Source organism: Asterias rubens, chromosome 14, assembly GCF_902459465.1.
Source record: "Asterias rubens chromosome 14, eAstRub1.3, whole genome shotgun sequence".
Lineage (NCBI taxonomy): Eukaryota > Metazoa > Echinodermata > Asteroidea > Forcipulatida > Asteriidae > Asterias > Asterias rubens.
The window spans coordinates 11,737,744-11,751,626 of NC_047075.1; the positions used below are offsets into that span (position 1 = coordinate 11,737,744).

Genomic DNA, 13,883 nt, shown 5'->3' on the forward strand with positions numbered 1-13,883 from the left:
GGCACGAGGATTTGCTCACACACACGAGGGTTTTGCTCACACGCACGAGGGTTTGCTAACAGGCAAAAGGGTTTTGCTTACACGCACGAGGGTTTGCTCACAGGCACGAGGATTTGCTCACACACCAAAGGTTTTGCTCACAGGCACGAGGGTTTTTCTCACAGGCACGAGGGTTTTGCTCACACGCACGAGGGTTTTGCTCACACGCACGAGGGTTTGCTCACAGGCACGAGGATTTTGCTCACATACACGAGGGTTTTGTTCACACGCACGAGGGTTTGCTCACAGGCACGAGGATTTGCTCACACACACGAGGGTTTTGCTCACACGCACGAGGGTTTGCTAACAGGCAAAAGGGTTTTGCTTACACGCACGAGGGTTTGCTCACAGGCACGAGGATTTGCTCACACACCAAAGGTTTTGCTCACAGGCACGAGGGTTTTTCTCACAGGCACGAGGGTTTTGCTCACACGCACGAGGGTTTTGCTCACACGCACGAGGATTTGCACGAGAAACTTTGTGGGATTTATTGTATTCAAAAGTATATTTGTTTTTCTAGGACACGTTCGAGACTTAGCGCCACATCGAGCTTCTGCAAATAGTCATTGAATGTCAGATACCATGGCACTTTACCAAAAATAACAAGTTCGAACGCTTACATGACCCTGCACGAAACGGCGTCATCGGCAACAGCTTACAGCTGGATCGCGCGCGGCTGCCTATTATTCAACACCCGCAAACGTAATGATCTAGCCGTAATTATATACCTCATCGATCTAATCCTCTAATCTGATTGGTTAAAAATGCAGTCATGGAAATAGCTATGCCCCCTTTTTCTATCAAGATGACGTCATAGTAATTATGCCTGGGGCATAGTAAATTGACTATGCCCGCCCTGAAAATAATGCAACCATGATATGTATAACGCAGCGTTCCGTGTCACGGCGCGACCTTTTTTCGCAGTTGACCTTTCGACCTTTTGTTGAGAAGAATCTTTGTTCGGTATATAAAAGAAAAATTGAATGCTCGAACTGGTTCAATGCTGCAAGGTATCTGTAGAACCGCCCTCAAGCTTTCTTTAATAATTGAAAAGATGGCCGCCATCACTATTCTCCCCAGTGAAGTTTGTTTTCCTCCTGATATTTGTATGTTGCATGCAATTGTGTCACTTTCTTGGAGTGTTAAAGTCACCTGGAAGTGATATTTTGTCAAAATAAAGCTTTTGCCACTAATATATGTGTTTTTATGAGTGGAATGTGAAAAAAACAGTTAACTAAGGTTTTAAAAACTCAGTTCTTATGTTATTTACAAATTTAAGAGTAGACACCGACCCGAGAGGGCGCTGTTCGTGACGTCAGTCGAGGCAGACTTTGCCTGTAATGCGTAGAGTAAACACAATTGCAAAGTACTGTACGGACCAAGTCGTGTGAGTTTTTACGTTTCAAAAAGAATATTTTTGGGGGCTTTTCCGGCAATGCCGACCAGGTGTATTGCTGCTGAATGCAGAAAATCACTTTTTGAAACGTACCAACTCACGACTTGGACGTACATGTACTTTGCACGTGTGTTTACTATACGCATTGCAAGCAAAGTCTGTCTTGATTGACGTCACAAAAGGGATAGGCGGAGTCAGCCCCCCAAAACAACTTTATATATTTTTTAAACATATAAATCGTAACAAACAATTACTAAAAAAATTGTTTTATTGTTCGTAGGCATATACTCTTATGTTTGAAAGAAGAAAAATTTTATTTCCAGGTGACTTTAATCAAGTTATGGTGCCCATTAATTCTGTAAAAAAGGAGCAAGCAAACATGCAATCATGATCACAGTTATCACGATCACCGTTTGCATCTCTTTTCAAGCATCTGAAAGCACACAACGTCGTGTGACAAGGGTGTTTTTCTTTCATTATTATCTCGCAACTTCGACGACCAATTTTGAGTTCAAATTTTTTGTCAAAGGTGTCCATTGTCTTTAAGCATGGGAAGTGATTTTGCAGCTTCTACCATGTTCAATAACTTTTGTCTCATGATGTCATGTGGAAGAAACGCCAATCCACAATCCGGAGCCACGACGAGTCGATCACTGGGGATGAACTGAAGAGCATTCTTTAGCCTCTCGCGTATTTCATCAACTGACTCTACCTTGCTGCTTGCAATAGTCACTGATCCTAGGATGATTCTAGACATCTTAAAGTGTCGTAGCAGACTCAAGTCATTTCGGCAGTGGGCATCCTCGATGGAAACTGTTAATACAAAGAGAATACAAAATAATTAACGTATCACAAGAGCTTGTTTTCGTGTTTAATATCATTTTATGCAAATTAATGTATACACATAATAAGATGGTTCCATTTGAATGATGACGTAACGTGTATACTCACATACCAGCCTGGCGAATACACATATGACTTAACTTGTTCGATACCTATAAACTTACATAGCACCATGTAATGGTTTACTTGGTGTTGTGGCGCAATATGCAGACAACCAAACCAGGAACAACGGGCAAACCTCTTTATGATAAATGTACTGTGCCCTTATGCGTGCATTCACAACGCACGGGACCAACGGCTTTACGTGCCGCCCGAAACACTCTTGATTAAGGAGACAATTAACGACTCGAACCTACACTCTGCTTGGCACAATCTGCTAAAGCAAACAATTTGTATAAACACGAAAATAGTCTTGGCCAGTAATCTTATTTTACTAAGCAAGTGTTGTTAGCTTAAGTAAAATTCCTCTGCTTAAGCAGCTCCATGAAATTGGGCCCGGATCAAAAACACCAGAGTTTGAACTCGGTTATAGTACCTTCGTCAAATCCTGCTCTGTCGATGGCATCTGCAATTTGAAAGTATCCTTCCGGTTCAGCCTTCATGTAGTTTTCTTGTTCCTTAATCAACCAACCAATGAGTACATTTGTTACATAAATAAAACACTGATACTTGTTGTATTTCGCACAATATTAATAATTTAAAAAATATATATATATATCAAAATTAAAACAATTACTAAATAAATAAATATATGGCGAAATATGGCGAACTGTGTGAAAATTATACCTCTGATAGCGCCCTCTTTTGGAAAATGCCCCTTCACTTTAGCCCACGGGGACATAGGCCAGAGATACAGGTCTCATGTTAAAGTTTTAGCTGCAAATTTCCATGGCAATTTCGAATCCACGGCTTCAGCTTTTGACTCGGCTTCAGGTTCCATCCTCTCGTCTGAAGCCATAATCGTGAACGCAAAGCACGAGCATTGCCAAATCCAACGCAGGGCAAAGCTAGCCGGAACCGAATCTGGAGTCTATCGTCTGAAGCCATAAGCGTGTATGTACGCAAACACGCACATTGTCAAATCAAACGCAGGGCTAGGGCAAAGCTAGCAGGAACCGAATCTAGAGCTGAAGCCGTGGTTTCGAAAAGAAACACAGTAGGGTTAAAATCATCAACAAGGCCGTCAATAGAAACTTATGAACGAGCAAGTAGTTTAGTTTCGGAATGAAAACAAAACTTACATAGTACTGTGGGTAACCGCAACACAGATGTATAGTCTTTGTGACGTCATTCCCAAGACCGTCGATACATTTCGATGCATGTTCAATCCCATAATCCAGACACTTTGTTACATCGCGCATAAACACTGGTTCGTCAAGCTGTATGTGTTTGCACCCTGAACAAAACAACATAATGACAAAATTAACTATAAAAATGCCTAGCTGTCAGTGTTATTATTAAAGAGCATTTCTAGTGGCTCTTAAATATATATTTTCTTATTTTTTTTTTCAATTGGTGGAGTGCCAAGAAACGGACAAGATACGAGTTCCTTAACTTACGCTAGAACGGCAACAATGTATTTTCCTCGGAACACTCCCGGCCCAAAATCTGACCGTGTGTTGCCGACCCGGACGGCAAGGGGTTAATGCATATCATTATCATAGATAAACAGTTTTTGACTCTTGCCTGAAAAAAGCCGCGCGGAGAGGTGATTTTTGTATCATTTCTTAAAGTGCAATCTTTCAGCGAAAATAAAGTTAACCTTTCAAGAACAATGTCTATTCGACCATAAAACGGTAATCATAAGAACACTAGTTATTATAGATCATCCTGGAACTGCTTATTAACTGCTTATTAGTAGTGTTACAGTTGCCTTTACAGGTTTGGATGAGAAGTCCTATATACACCGATCGGGCCCGCAAGTGCTGGGCGCGGCGCGCCACTGCTGCTGTGTACTTGTGCACAAAGACACGATAAAATCGTTTTCATCTTCATTTTTTATGGGAATTTAATGTCTTCCTCGACAATCTATGCAATTTCCATAATATGGCTGCATGGTATAAAGATGTACTACATTCTTGATATATTTGTTTAATTAAGCAGAAAGTAAAATACTGGAATTCTGACAAAATACCGTGCCGATGTAACGTTTTTAGCGACTATTATGCAGTTTCCCGTCTTTGACTCATCTAAGACAAGCACCATTTTTAAGATGATTCGGTTTCTTTTTAGTTGTGCATATTTGTGGTCAGTGATCTACATTGGTATATCATGATGTCCTGTCAATGAAATTGTGCAAGTCGGTGAGGAAAACATCTAATTTCCATAGAGAGTGAAAAGGAACATGATTTTCTCGTGTCTTTGTGCACAAAACTATGCACCGGTACACCGCAGCAGTGGCGCGCGGTGCCCAACACTTGCGCGCCAGAACTGGTGTATACAGTTAAATAAACAAGTGATGCAATAATTGGACGTCTACATTTTAAAAAGGAAACACAAAAATGTAAATCATTGTTCAATGCTTACCGGCATCGGCTAGTCCTTTCATGATTTTCTGTATCGCAGTCACCAGGTCTAAGCTGAGTTGTTTTTCATCACTGTAAAACTTGTCTACACAGTACAAAATAACAAATAAACTGAAAGGAAAATAGTATTTGTGGCAGTGTCATGGCCGAGCGGTTAATAAGAGCACCGGATTCAAGCGCTGGTGTTTGATCAGCAGGGTGTAGGTTCGATCCCGGTCGTGACACTTGCTACATACAATTGGGGAAGTATAGTGCTTTCTGCTCTACCGGCCAGGCTTCAAATTGATGATACCCAAACCTACATCCGTATGGACTGTGAAAGGGGTAACCCTGTGTCAGCCCTAGGAGTAGGTGTCAAGGCCACACCTTAAAGTGGCCTTAAGGCCTTGCAATTGTGTGTCAGGCGACTTGCATAGAAGTGCAAGATATCCCCAACTTTGTTCTCTCTTTTTTTTTTTTTTTTTTTTACAAATTCCTGGTTATCTGGTTAAGTTGGGAAACTGCTTGTAATTAGGAAGTGCTGTTTTTACAGCACCGATGACAAATTGTTGTTCTTTTTGAGCGCTTGATATCAAAGCCAGAGACACTCATAGAATGTCAAAAGATAACAAAGAGGTTCTTTAAGGAAATCAACTCATAATGAACTTTAAAGCACTGGCCACTAATGGTAAGTACTCAAAATATTTGTTAGCAAAAAAAAAACTAACTTGGTATTACACAAGCAAAGGAGAGGTGTTGATAGTATTAAACAAGTAATGCAAAAAAAATTCTCGTTCAACTTCGATGACCAATATTAAACCCAAATATTCTCAGGTTTGTTAATTTTATGCTTAACGTTGGGATACACCAAGTGAGATTACTGATCTTTGACAACAACCAAAGGTGTCCAGTGCTTTGAAGGGCTCAAATAATGTTCTTCCTTTCAAGCTTACTTTGTGTTGTCCCAATAATGGTGAACGGTCCTGGAATAGTTGCCTTAACGGGTTTGGATGAAATCGCCTAAAAAAAAAAACAATTGTAACTTACGGTAAAACGTTGTTAAATTATTCCGCATGGGATTAAATATTTTGAAATCTACTTTTAATTAAGAAGTCAAATACGTCAAATACGAGTTTGTTTTGACCAATGCTTCTGTTCAAGTTGGGATGAAACAAAGATATGTGAAATCTTGTCAGAGAATATAGGGTGCGTTCGTTTAGCTTCTCTGTGTCGACCCCGGTGTGTGGCGGTTTCCTTTTTCAAGGACGAACGTGGGTAATTATATGAACACGTTCGTCCTGGAAAAAGGAAACGCCACACACCGGTGTCGACCCGGGGAAGCTAAACGAACGCACCCGCAACTGGCCAGTAGTCTGGCTTATACGCTTGTACATTAACAAACAACTATACTAAACAAACAAGGACCAATGGTTGCGTTCGTTTATCTTCCCTGTGTCGACCACGCAGTGCTCACTCGGGTGATCCCCCGACAAGGGCTAATCGAACGATCACACTGGCCATCTCGTGGTGACGGCATGGACCTTATGTCACCCCAAGTGACCCACTCCACAAGCAAGGCACTGGGGGGCTGACACAGGTGAGCCCGTCAAGGCTATTCGAACGTACCGGGGCAGACCAGGGTCGACTCAGGGAAGCTAACCGAACGCACCCAGTGTTAGTGTTCAAACAATTTAAAACATGCTCGATATCAGGCAAGCAAACGAGGTGCATGCTGGTCTAGCTATAGCGATCAAACTTGATCGCTAGCTAGACCAGCATGCACCTCATTACACGCACAATGCGCGTGTACCGAGCAATATTTGACATAAGGTCTATTGCATCCAATACAATAAAACAAAACAAAAGTACATAATTATGTCACTGCTTGTCCTACCTGTGCTTCGATCCATTTCTTGACAATAACTTCACAATCATCACCCGCCTCTGCATTGAATGTCAAAAAAAACATTCCTAAATACCTGTTAGATTCGTTATTCCTATTGCTGGAGAGCGCGTCACGTGGGTGTGTATACGCCTTTGTTTATGACCAGTGAAATATGTTGAAACATGGGCGTGACACGCGAGCTTGCACCTTATTAGACAGTTTCTTCATTCATATTGGTCGAGAGCAACGGCTGAAACAGTTGTGCCACATCACGCGATAAGCGCGACGCGCAAAGCATTCCCTTTTAAGGAGTTGTTCACCCGAGGGCGGCGGAAGGCTTTACCGGGGTGTTGTTTTGAAAGAAATCATTGAACGATTCATTTTTTTGCATTTATTTTACTTTTTGACTATAAAATGTGTTGATGTTTTTGGCCGAAAAGGTATTTATGATTGGGAATCAAAGTGTGTTGAAACGGTGTTCAACTAGTGGCTTGAACCCACCAAGGCCAGGTTCTTTATAATTTACCTCTAGTTGAAAACCTCCTCACCACACATTGATTCCCTTTTATTTAGTTACTTGATTTATACAGATGTTCTGTTCAAATAGGATTCTCTTGAGGATACTATTAGGTGGCAGCAGAATTGTACCAGGTAGTCATTGTTCTCGGGAAAAGTGGGCATGTCATAAATTGACGGTTAAGAACTCCGGATTCAAAACTCCAGCGAAGTGTGGGTTTTAAGCAAGACAAGACACAAGCAAGACACTGGACCATGATGCTTCGTCCTTCGGATGGGACGTAAAGCCGTTGGTTTTTAGTATAAACGCATGTGGAAGAACCCAGTTCACTTATCGAAAACAGAAGGGGTTCGCCCCGGTTTTCCTTTGTTCCTGGCTGGATTTTCAGCATATTGCTCCACAGCATCTTGAAAAATCAGGTTACATTGGGTCATTTAAAGGCAGTGGACACTATTGGTAATTACTAAAAAATAATTATTAGCACAAAACCTTTCTCGGTGACGAGTAATGGGGAGAGGTTGATGGTATAAAACATTGTGAGAAACGGCTCCCTCTGAAGTAGCTTTCGAGAAAGAAGTAATTTCCCACGAATTTGATTTCGAGACCTCAGATTTAGAACTTGAGGTCTCGAAATCAACCACCTAAACGCACACAACTTTGTGTGACAAGGGTGTTTTTTTCTTTCATTACTATCTCGCAACTTCGATGACCGATTGAGCTCAAATTTTTACAGCTTTATTTTATGTACATGATGAGATACACCAAGTGATAAGATAGTGTCCACTGTCTTTAATTAAAAAAATCCAAGTCTTGCGAGAAAATACTAATTGTTGAAGCGCCTTGAGCTTCACTGAGTGACAGTATGCGCGCTCTGATAGATAGATAGATAAATAGATAGATAAAATGGTTTAATACAAAAAACTGTCCTCGCAGCACAAAGGCTGAATTACAAAAAATTTACATAAATTCAAAATTTCAAAATTTGAAAATAAATAGAAGGCAAACAAAAGATATATGAAATAGCTGAGCCACTCCCCTAAATTTACACGTTGAAAATTGCACATCATGACAGAGAAAGATTGTGATCTTACCTATCGGACCGACTACTTTCGGCAGAACGCTCACACATGCTCCGTTTCGATAACTGCACTTCTCCAAGTTGTCAAAGCTGATTCCTCTTAAATGACGACTGAAACAAAATAATTCAAATTCATAATAAAATAAACTTAATTGTTTGGAGCGATTTTATTTTGCTTGGATAGGTCGAGTTGGTCTTTGAAAAGCGTTTGTAACCGTTTGTTATAAAATGCATATGATTGGAAAGATGTTTTGAAAGTAGAATTTTATGATCCACACAAGTACCACTCGAAATTGCGTGGTTTTCCTTTTACCTCGTCTGCTAACACGGTCGGCCATTTATGGGAGTCAAGTTTTTGACTCCCATAAATGGCCGACCGTGTTAGTTTGCAAAGTAAATAGAAAACCACGCAATTTCGAGGCAGATTTGTGTGGATCATTGTATTCTAATTTTAAAGCATCTTTATAACCATATGCATTTTGTAACAAACGGTTGTAAACGCTTTTCAAAGACCAACTCGACCGATACAAGGCAACGTGTTCCTTTAATATATCTCTACTTTGCAACAATGGATTTTACTTCCATTGTTCTAATGCAAATTCGATGACCAATTGAGCCCGAATTTTCACAGGTTTGTTATTATATTATATCAAAGGTTAGAATCGTCAAGTGGGAATACTGGTCTTGGACAAATTACATTTACTCGTTGTACCATATGACACAGTGTAGAGTGGCAAACGTTCAATATCCATATTTCACGGTAAAACATGTACGAGAAATATATACGTTATTACATCTTTATTTACCTTGTGCTGTTTCTACTGTTTACCCAACCTTGTATACAACAAGGTTACATGGGTGTTTGGTTTGGACCAAAGGGGGTGTACCTGTGTATGGACTCGAGCTTATAAGCTTTTCTTCCTAGTGAGCTCCCCTGCAGTATCATAAAAGTGTATTTATGTCCACCTGGCTTAAAAGTATTATTTTAAACTTGTACAATTTATTGTATGCGTTACAATGTTACTGTGGGACTAATAAACCTTGAAACCTTGAAGAGACGTGTCATTGTTTACATTGAATTATATGGGTCAATGAACTTTGGATGGGAGGTTAATCTACATGTGGCAATCAGGTTTGTGCTTCATCCAAAGTCCACTGTTTGGAAAAGCAATTACATGGACAGAACTACACTTGTGGACAATTAGTCATTAAATGTCCGTTGCGGTGTATCACAACTTACATATAAAATAACAAACCTGTGAAAATTTAGGCTCAATCGGTCATCACAGTCGGGAGAAGAGAACGGGAAAACCCAGCCTTGTTTCCGCGCGTTTCGCCGTGTCATGACATGTGTTTAAAATAAATCCATAACTCTCGCTATATCGAGAATTGATATTGTTTTAATGTTTTCTCACCAAGTAAAGCATTTCATGGAACAACATTTCAAGGGAAGTCTTTCACCATTACCTTCTGTAAACTCTGTAAATTATTTGTAAATCTGTGTTCTTTTTTGTTCTGTACCGAAAGTGCATAATGGCTTTAAAGGAACATTACATAATTGGTAAGGAAAAAACTCCTTTAAGATCACAGCTTTACATAAACTTAATCGATCTAAAGATAAGGATAGTATAGAAAACATCCCTCAATAAATGAACAAAAAAAACTAAGTTTCCCGTTTGAAGTTTTTCGCTCACTGAGCGTTTTATTTCTTTATTCTTCATGAATCGATGTCATGCACAAAATTATGTGTAATCGTTTTGGGGTTTTTCACTATTATTGTTCTCCACACCCACATTGCCGATCGATCTCAAACTTCAACAGATTTGTCAGTTCATGTATAAAATGGTGAATTACATAGAGTGCTTACCATGCAGCAACTGTTTTGTTAGCAAAAAAAAACTCTTTATGTTCATTTAAAGGAACACGTTGCCTTGAATCGGACGAATTGGTCTATAAAAAGCGTTTGTAACAGTTTGTTATAAAATGCATATGAGTAGAAAAATGTTTTAAAAGTAGAATATAATGATCCAAACAAATTTGCCTCGAAATTGCGTTGGTTTCCTTTTACTGTGTGATCTAAGACGGTCGGCCATTTATGGGAGTCACAAATTTGACTCCCATAAATGGCCGACCGTGTTAGTCGACGGGGTAAAGGAAAACCATTTTCAAAGACCAACTCGACCGATCCAAGGCAACTTGTTCCTTTAATATTCAGCCCTCTAAAGATGGAGATTGGTCTTGCTTACCATAAATACCATACGTAACTCTCTCGGTCAAGCTCACCGTCAGTAACGACATCGATCCCTATATCTGCTTGTTCTTTTAAAACATCAGTCAAAGCTCTGAGGTGGAGCTGCTGCAATCCTGAAAAGGGTGTTGTTTCTTTTTAAAGGCAGTGGAAACTGTTGGTAATTACTCAAAACAATTATTAGCATAAAACCTTTCTTAATGACGAGTGGGGAGAGGTTGATGGTATAAAACATTGTTAGAAACGGCTCCCTCAGAAGTGCCATTGTTTTCGAGAAAGAAGTAATTTTCCACGAATTAAATTTTGAGACCTCATATTTAGAACTTGAGGTCTCGAAATCAACCATTGAAATGCACACAACTTCGTGTAGCAAGGGTGTTTTTCCCTTTCATTATTATCTCGATGTCATTAGTAAGTTCGATGACCGATTGTGCTCAAATTGTCACAGGTTTGTTATTTTATGCATGTTGAGCTGCACCTAACTGTGAAGGCTAGTCTTTGACAATTACCAATAGTGTCCACTGCCTTTTATTAGTGACTATCAATCAATCAAATTCAATTTATAAAGCGCATAAATCAATGGTTTGCTCGAAAACGCTACTGAGTCATAGGAAAAATAAAACTTGGGATGGCTGGTAGGCCTCCTGAAACAAGTGGACTTTTATAAGTGTCTTGAACATGTCGAAGGATGATGCGTCCCTCATGTGATTTGGAAGTTTATTCCAGAGTTTGGGCCCGTATACTGAGAAGGCTCTATCAGCAAAAGTGATGTGGCTGGTTCTTGGCACTGCATATAATGGTAAACATGAGCCACTTGTGTATTTCTCCCACCTGATTGAGGTTCGGAAGCAGGGATTTGTCAGCAAGAATTAAGAGCACAATAATTGTTAATGTTTCATCATATAGTCATGGTCATCACCTAGAGAAAAACGTCACGGGATATGTTGCCTTGGATCGGGCGAGTTGGTCCATGAAAAGCGTTTGAAACATGTTTGTTTAAAATGCATTCCTTTAGAAAGATATTTCAAAAGTAGAGTAATAAAAATGATCCACACAAATATGCCTCAGGAGGTTTTCTTTGCTGAACTAACACGGCATGCAATTTTGAGGAGTCAATATTTTGACTCCATCAAATGGCCGACCGTGTTATAGTTCGCAAAGTAAAATTAAAACCACGCAGTTCCGAGGCATGTTTTGTGTTGATCATTATATTATACCTTTGAACTATCTTTCTAACCAAAATACGCTTTATAACAAACGTTACAGTTCGTATGGTTATAAACCCAACCTCTGCCCAACTTCGTAAGCAGACAATATTGCGATTTTCCGCTAAACAGTTAGCAGCAAACCGGTCACAAATTATACATTTGATGTTGTAGTTTGGCTGGTACCCTCATTCTGGTAGGTAACAATTTACTGTGTTAGTTACTTGTGCTTTTAAGCAGCTCTATTAAATTTGACCCCCGTGTGCACTAGACCATAACACATTTTTTTTTTTTTTTTATTGCTTTTGACCCGAAAAGAACGTAAAGCAAATAACCATTGTTGTCATTAAAGGAACACGTTGCCTTGGATCGGTCGAGTTGGTCCTTGAAAAGCGTTCTGTAACCGATTGTTTTAAAATTGTTATGGTTAGAAAGATGTTGTAAAAGTAGAACACAATGATCTACACAAATATGCCTCGAAATTGCGTGGTTTTCTTTTTAACTCGTCGACTAACACAGTCGGCCATTTATGGGAGTCAATGTTTTGACTCCCATATTAATGGCCGACCGTGTTAGTTCGCGACGTAAAATGAAAGCCGTGCATTTTTAGTGATACTTTGGTGGATCATTATATTCTACTTTAAACAAAAAATTCTAACCATATGCACTTCATAACACACGGTTTCAGACACTTTGTGATGACCAACTCGTCCGATCCAAGGCAACGTGTTCCTTTAAACTTGTAGCAACGACTAAAGGTTGGATCGCAAAGGGCAATGTGTCACACTGTAACATTAGCATGTAATACAAATAATATACAATTAAGCCGACCAGACTCTGCGATGTATAAGGTTTACAAATCTGGACAAAGAGGTCTCCAATCTGTTTCCACTGGTCAGACAGAGGCATTGTTAGGGTATTCTTTTGTTACTCTGCGGTTTTGCGGGTCGTTCGAACTTCCCTCCATGATATCTAGCAAGTTTATGATGGTTGACAAGCAAATGGCGGACAAACAATTTTAGTTATCGTGGAATAGGGTATATACATGGAGAAAGGCCTCCATCCATGGTATATAATACTAAACCAGTTAACAATGTGTGTTAGCACTGTATGTGCTCATACTTTCCCCAAGTCCTGTGATTTTGTTTATATTATACCCCTACTGCACTTCAAATACGAAGGGTGCGTTTGTTAGCTTCCCTGGGTCGACCCCGGTGTGTGGCGTTTTCGTTTTTCCAGGACAAACGTGGGTAATTATCTGCACACGTTCGTCCTGGGGGGGGGGGGGGAAACACCACACACCGGGGTCGACCTTGGGAAGCTAACGAACGCACCCACATAGCACACAATACCCTGGCCTTGAAAGAAGGTCAGAAGGGTGCACCCATAGATTACTTACTGTGGAACACGCAAGAGTTTACTTACACACAATGTGCACAGTATACCTTACCCGCAGTGCTTTCCGTGATGGCTTTAAACTGTCCATACTTTGCAAATAGTAAACTGGGTTCTTGCACGTCAAACCATGACGGTACATCAAGGTATGGCGGCTTTGGGTAGCTGCCGATAACTGTAGTTTTGAGCGGCATAGTCACTTGAAGTAGGTGGCCGTTCGTATGTTCGGTAGCGGCTATACTGTAGACTGAGCTGGCCGAAAAAAATTGAACCAGTGCATGCACAGTGGGCCAGGTCAAGGTCACACTGCGCCAAAATAGGCAATGGGCGCTCGTTTTAAAAATCAACACTTCACTGTTTAGCTTTTGTTTTCCTAATGGTCCAGCGGTACGTTATAAAACAGAACTAAACTTTCTGTCAGCTAAGGGCATATGATTTGGCCAGTAGCTGGCTACTTTGGTCGGTTAGGAACATGTAAGGCAAAGGGGTTGAACTCAGTGTTGCTAAAATGATTGTGGAAATATTTGTAAAGAAATAGACAGTCATTCAATATTCTTCTCTGTCTAAGGGGTGGAAGTCTGTACATTTTACATAGGTCAAGATCATCCAAGTTATAAACAGTGCCATTATTTAGTGTCCTATGAATAAATTTAAAAAAAAAACGAAACTGAACTCCCTGTAGTCTATGTGCTTGATGGGCTGAAATAGAGTTAAATACAATGGTACAAAATTCAAGATTAGGTCTGATGAGAGAACAATACAAGGTACGTAAA

The 13,883-nt window shown here is 40.1% G+C and overlaps 1 protein-coding gene across 1 annotated transcript; it reads right to left on the minus strand.

The window, feature by feature from the left end:
• Positions 1 to 1,907: 1,907 nt before the first annotated feature.
• Positions 1,908 to 13,353, minus strand: LOC117299710 (5-methyltetrahydropteroyltriglutamate--homocysteine methyltransferase-like). The gene is made up of 9 exons (XM_033783265.1): positions 13,166 to 13,353; positions 10,509 to 10,626; positions 8,276 to 8,373; positions 6,677 to 6,726; positions 5,736 to 5,802; positions 4,805 to 4,888; positions 3,520 to 3,674; positions 2,814 to 2,895; positions 1,908 to 2,248 (listed from the first exon to the last, which is right to left on the minus strand). The coding sequence occupies exons 1-9, from the start codon at positions 13,302 to 13,304 to the stop codon at positions 1,959 to 1,961; spliced, it is 1,083 nt and encodes a 360-aa protein (XP_033639156.1). The 5' UTR covers positions 13,305 to 13,353; the 3' UTR covers positions 1,908 to 1,958.
• Positions 13,354 to 13,883: the final 530 nt, after the last annotated feature.

Bases quoted from the DNA above. Each gene is read 5' to 3' on its own strand.
- LOC117299710 (XM_033783265.1), bottom strand. From the start codon at position 13,304: ATGCCGCTCAAAACTACAGTTATCGGCAGCTACCCAAAGCCGCCATAC. The intron at 10,627-13,165 runs GTAAGGTATACT...CACCCTTTTCAG, and splicing joins CATCACGGAAAGCACTGCGG to GATTGCAGCAGCTCCACCTC. The intron at 8,374-10,508 runs GTAAGCAAGACC...ATTTTGTTTCAG, and splicing joins AGTTACGTATGGTATTTATG to TCGTCATTTAAGAGGAATCA.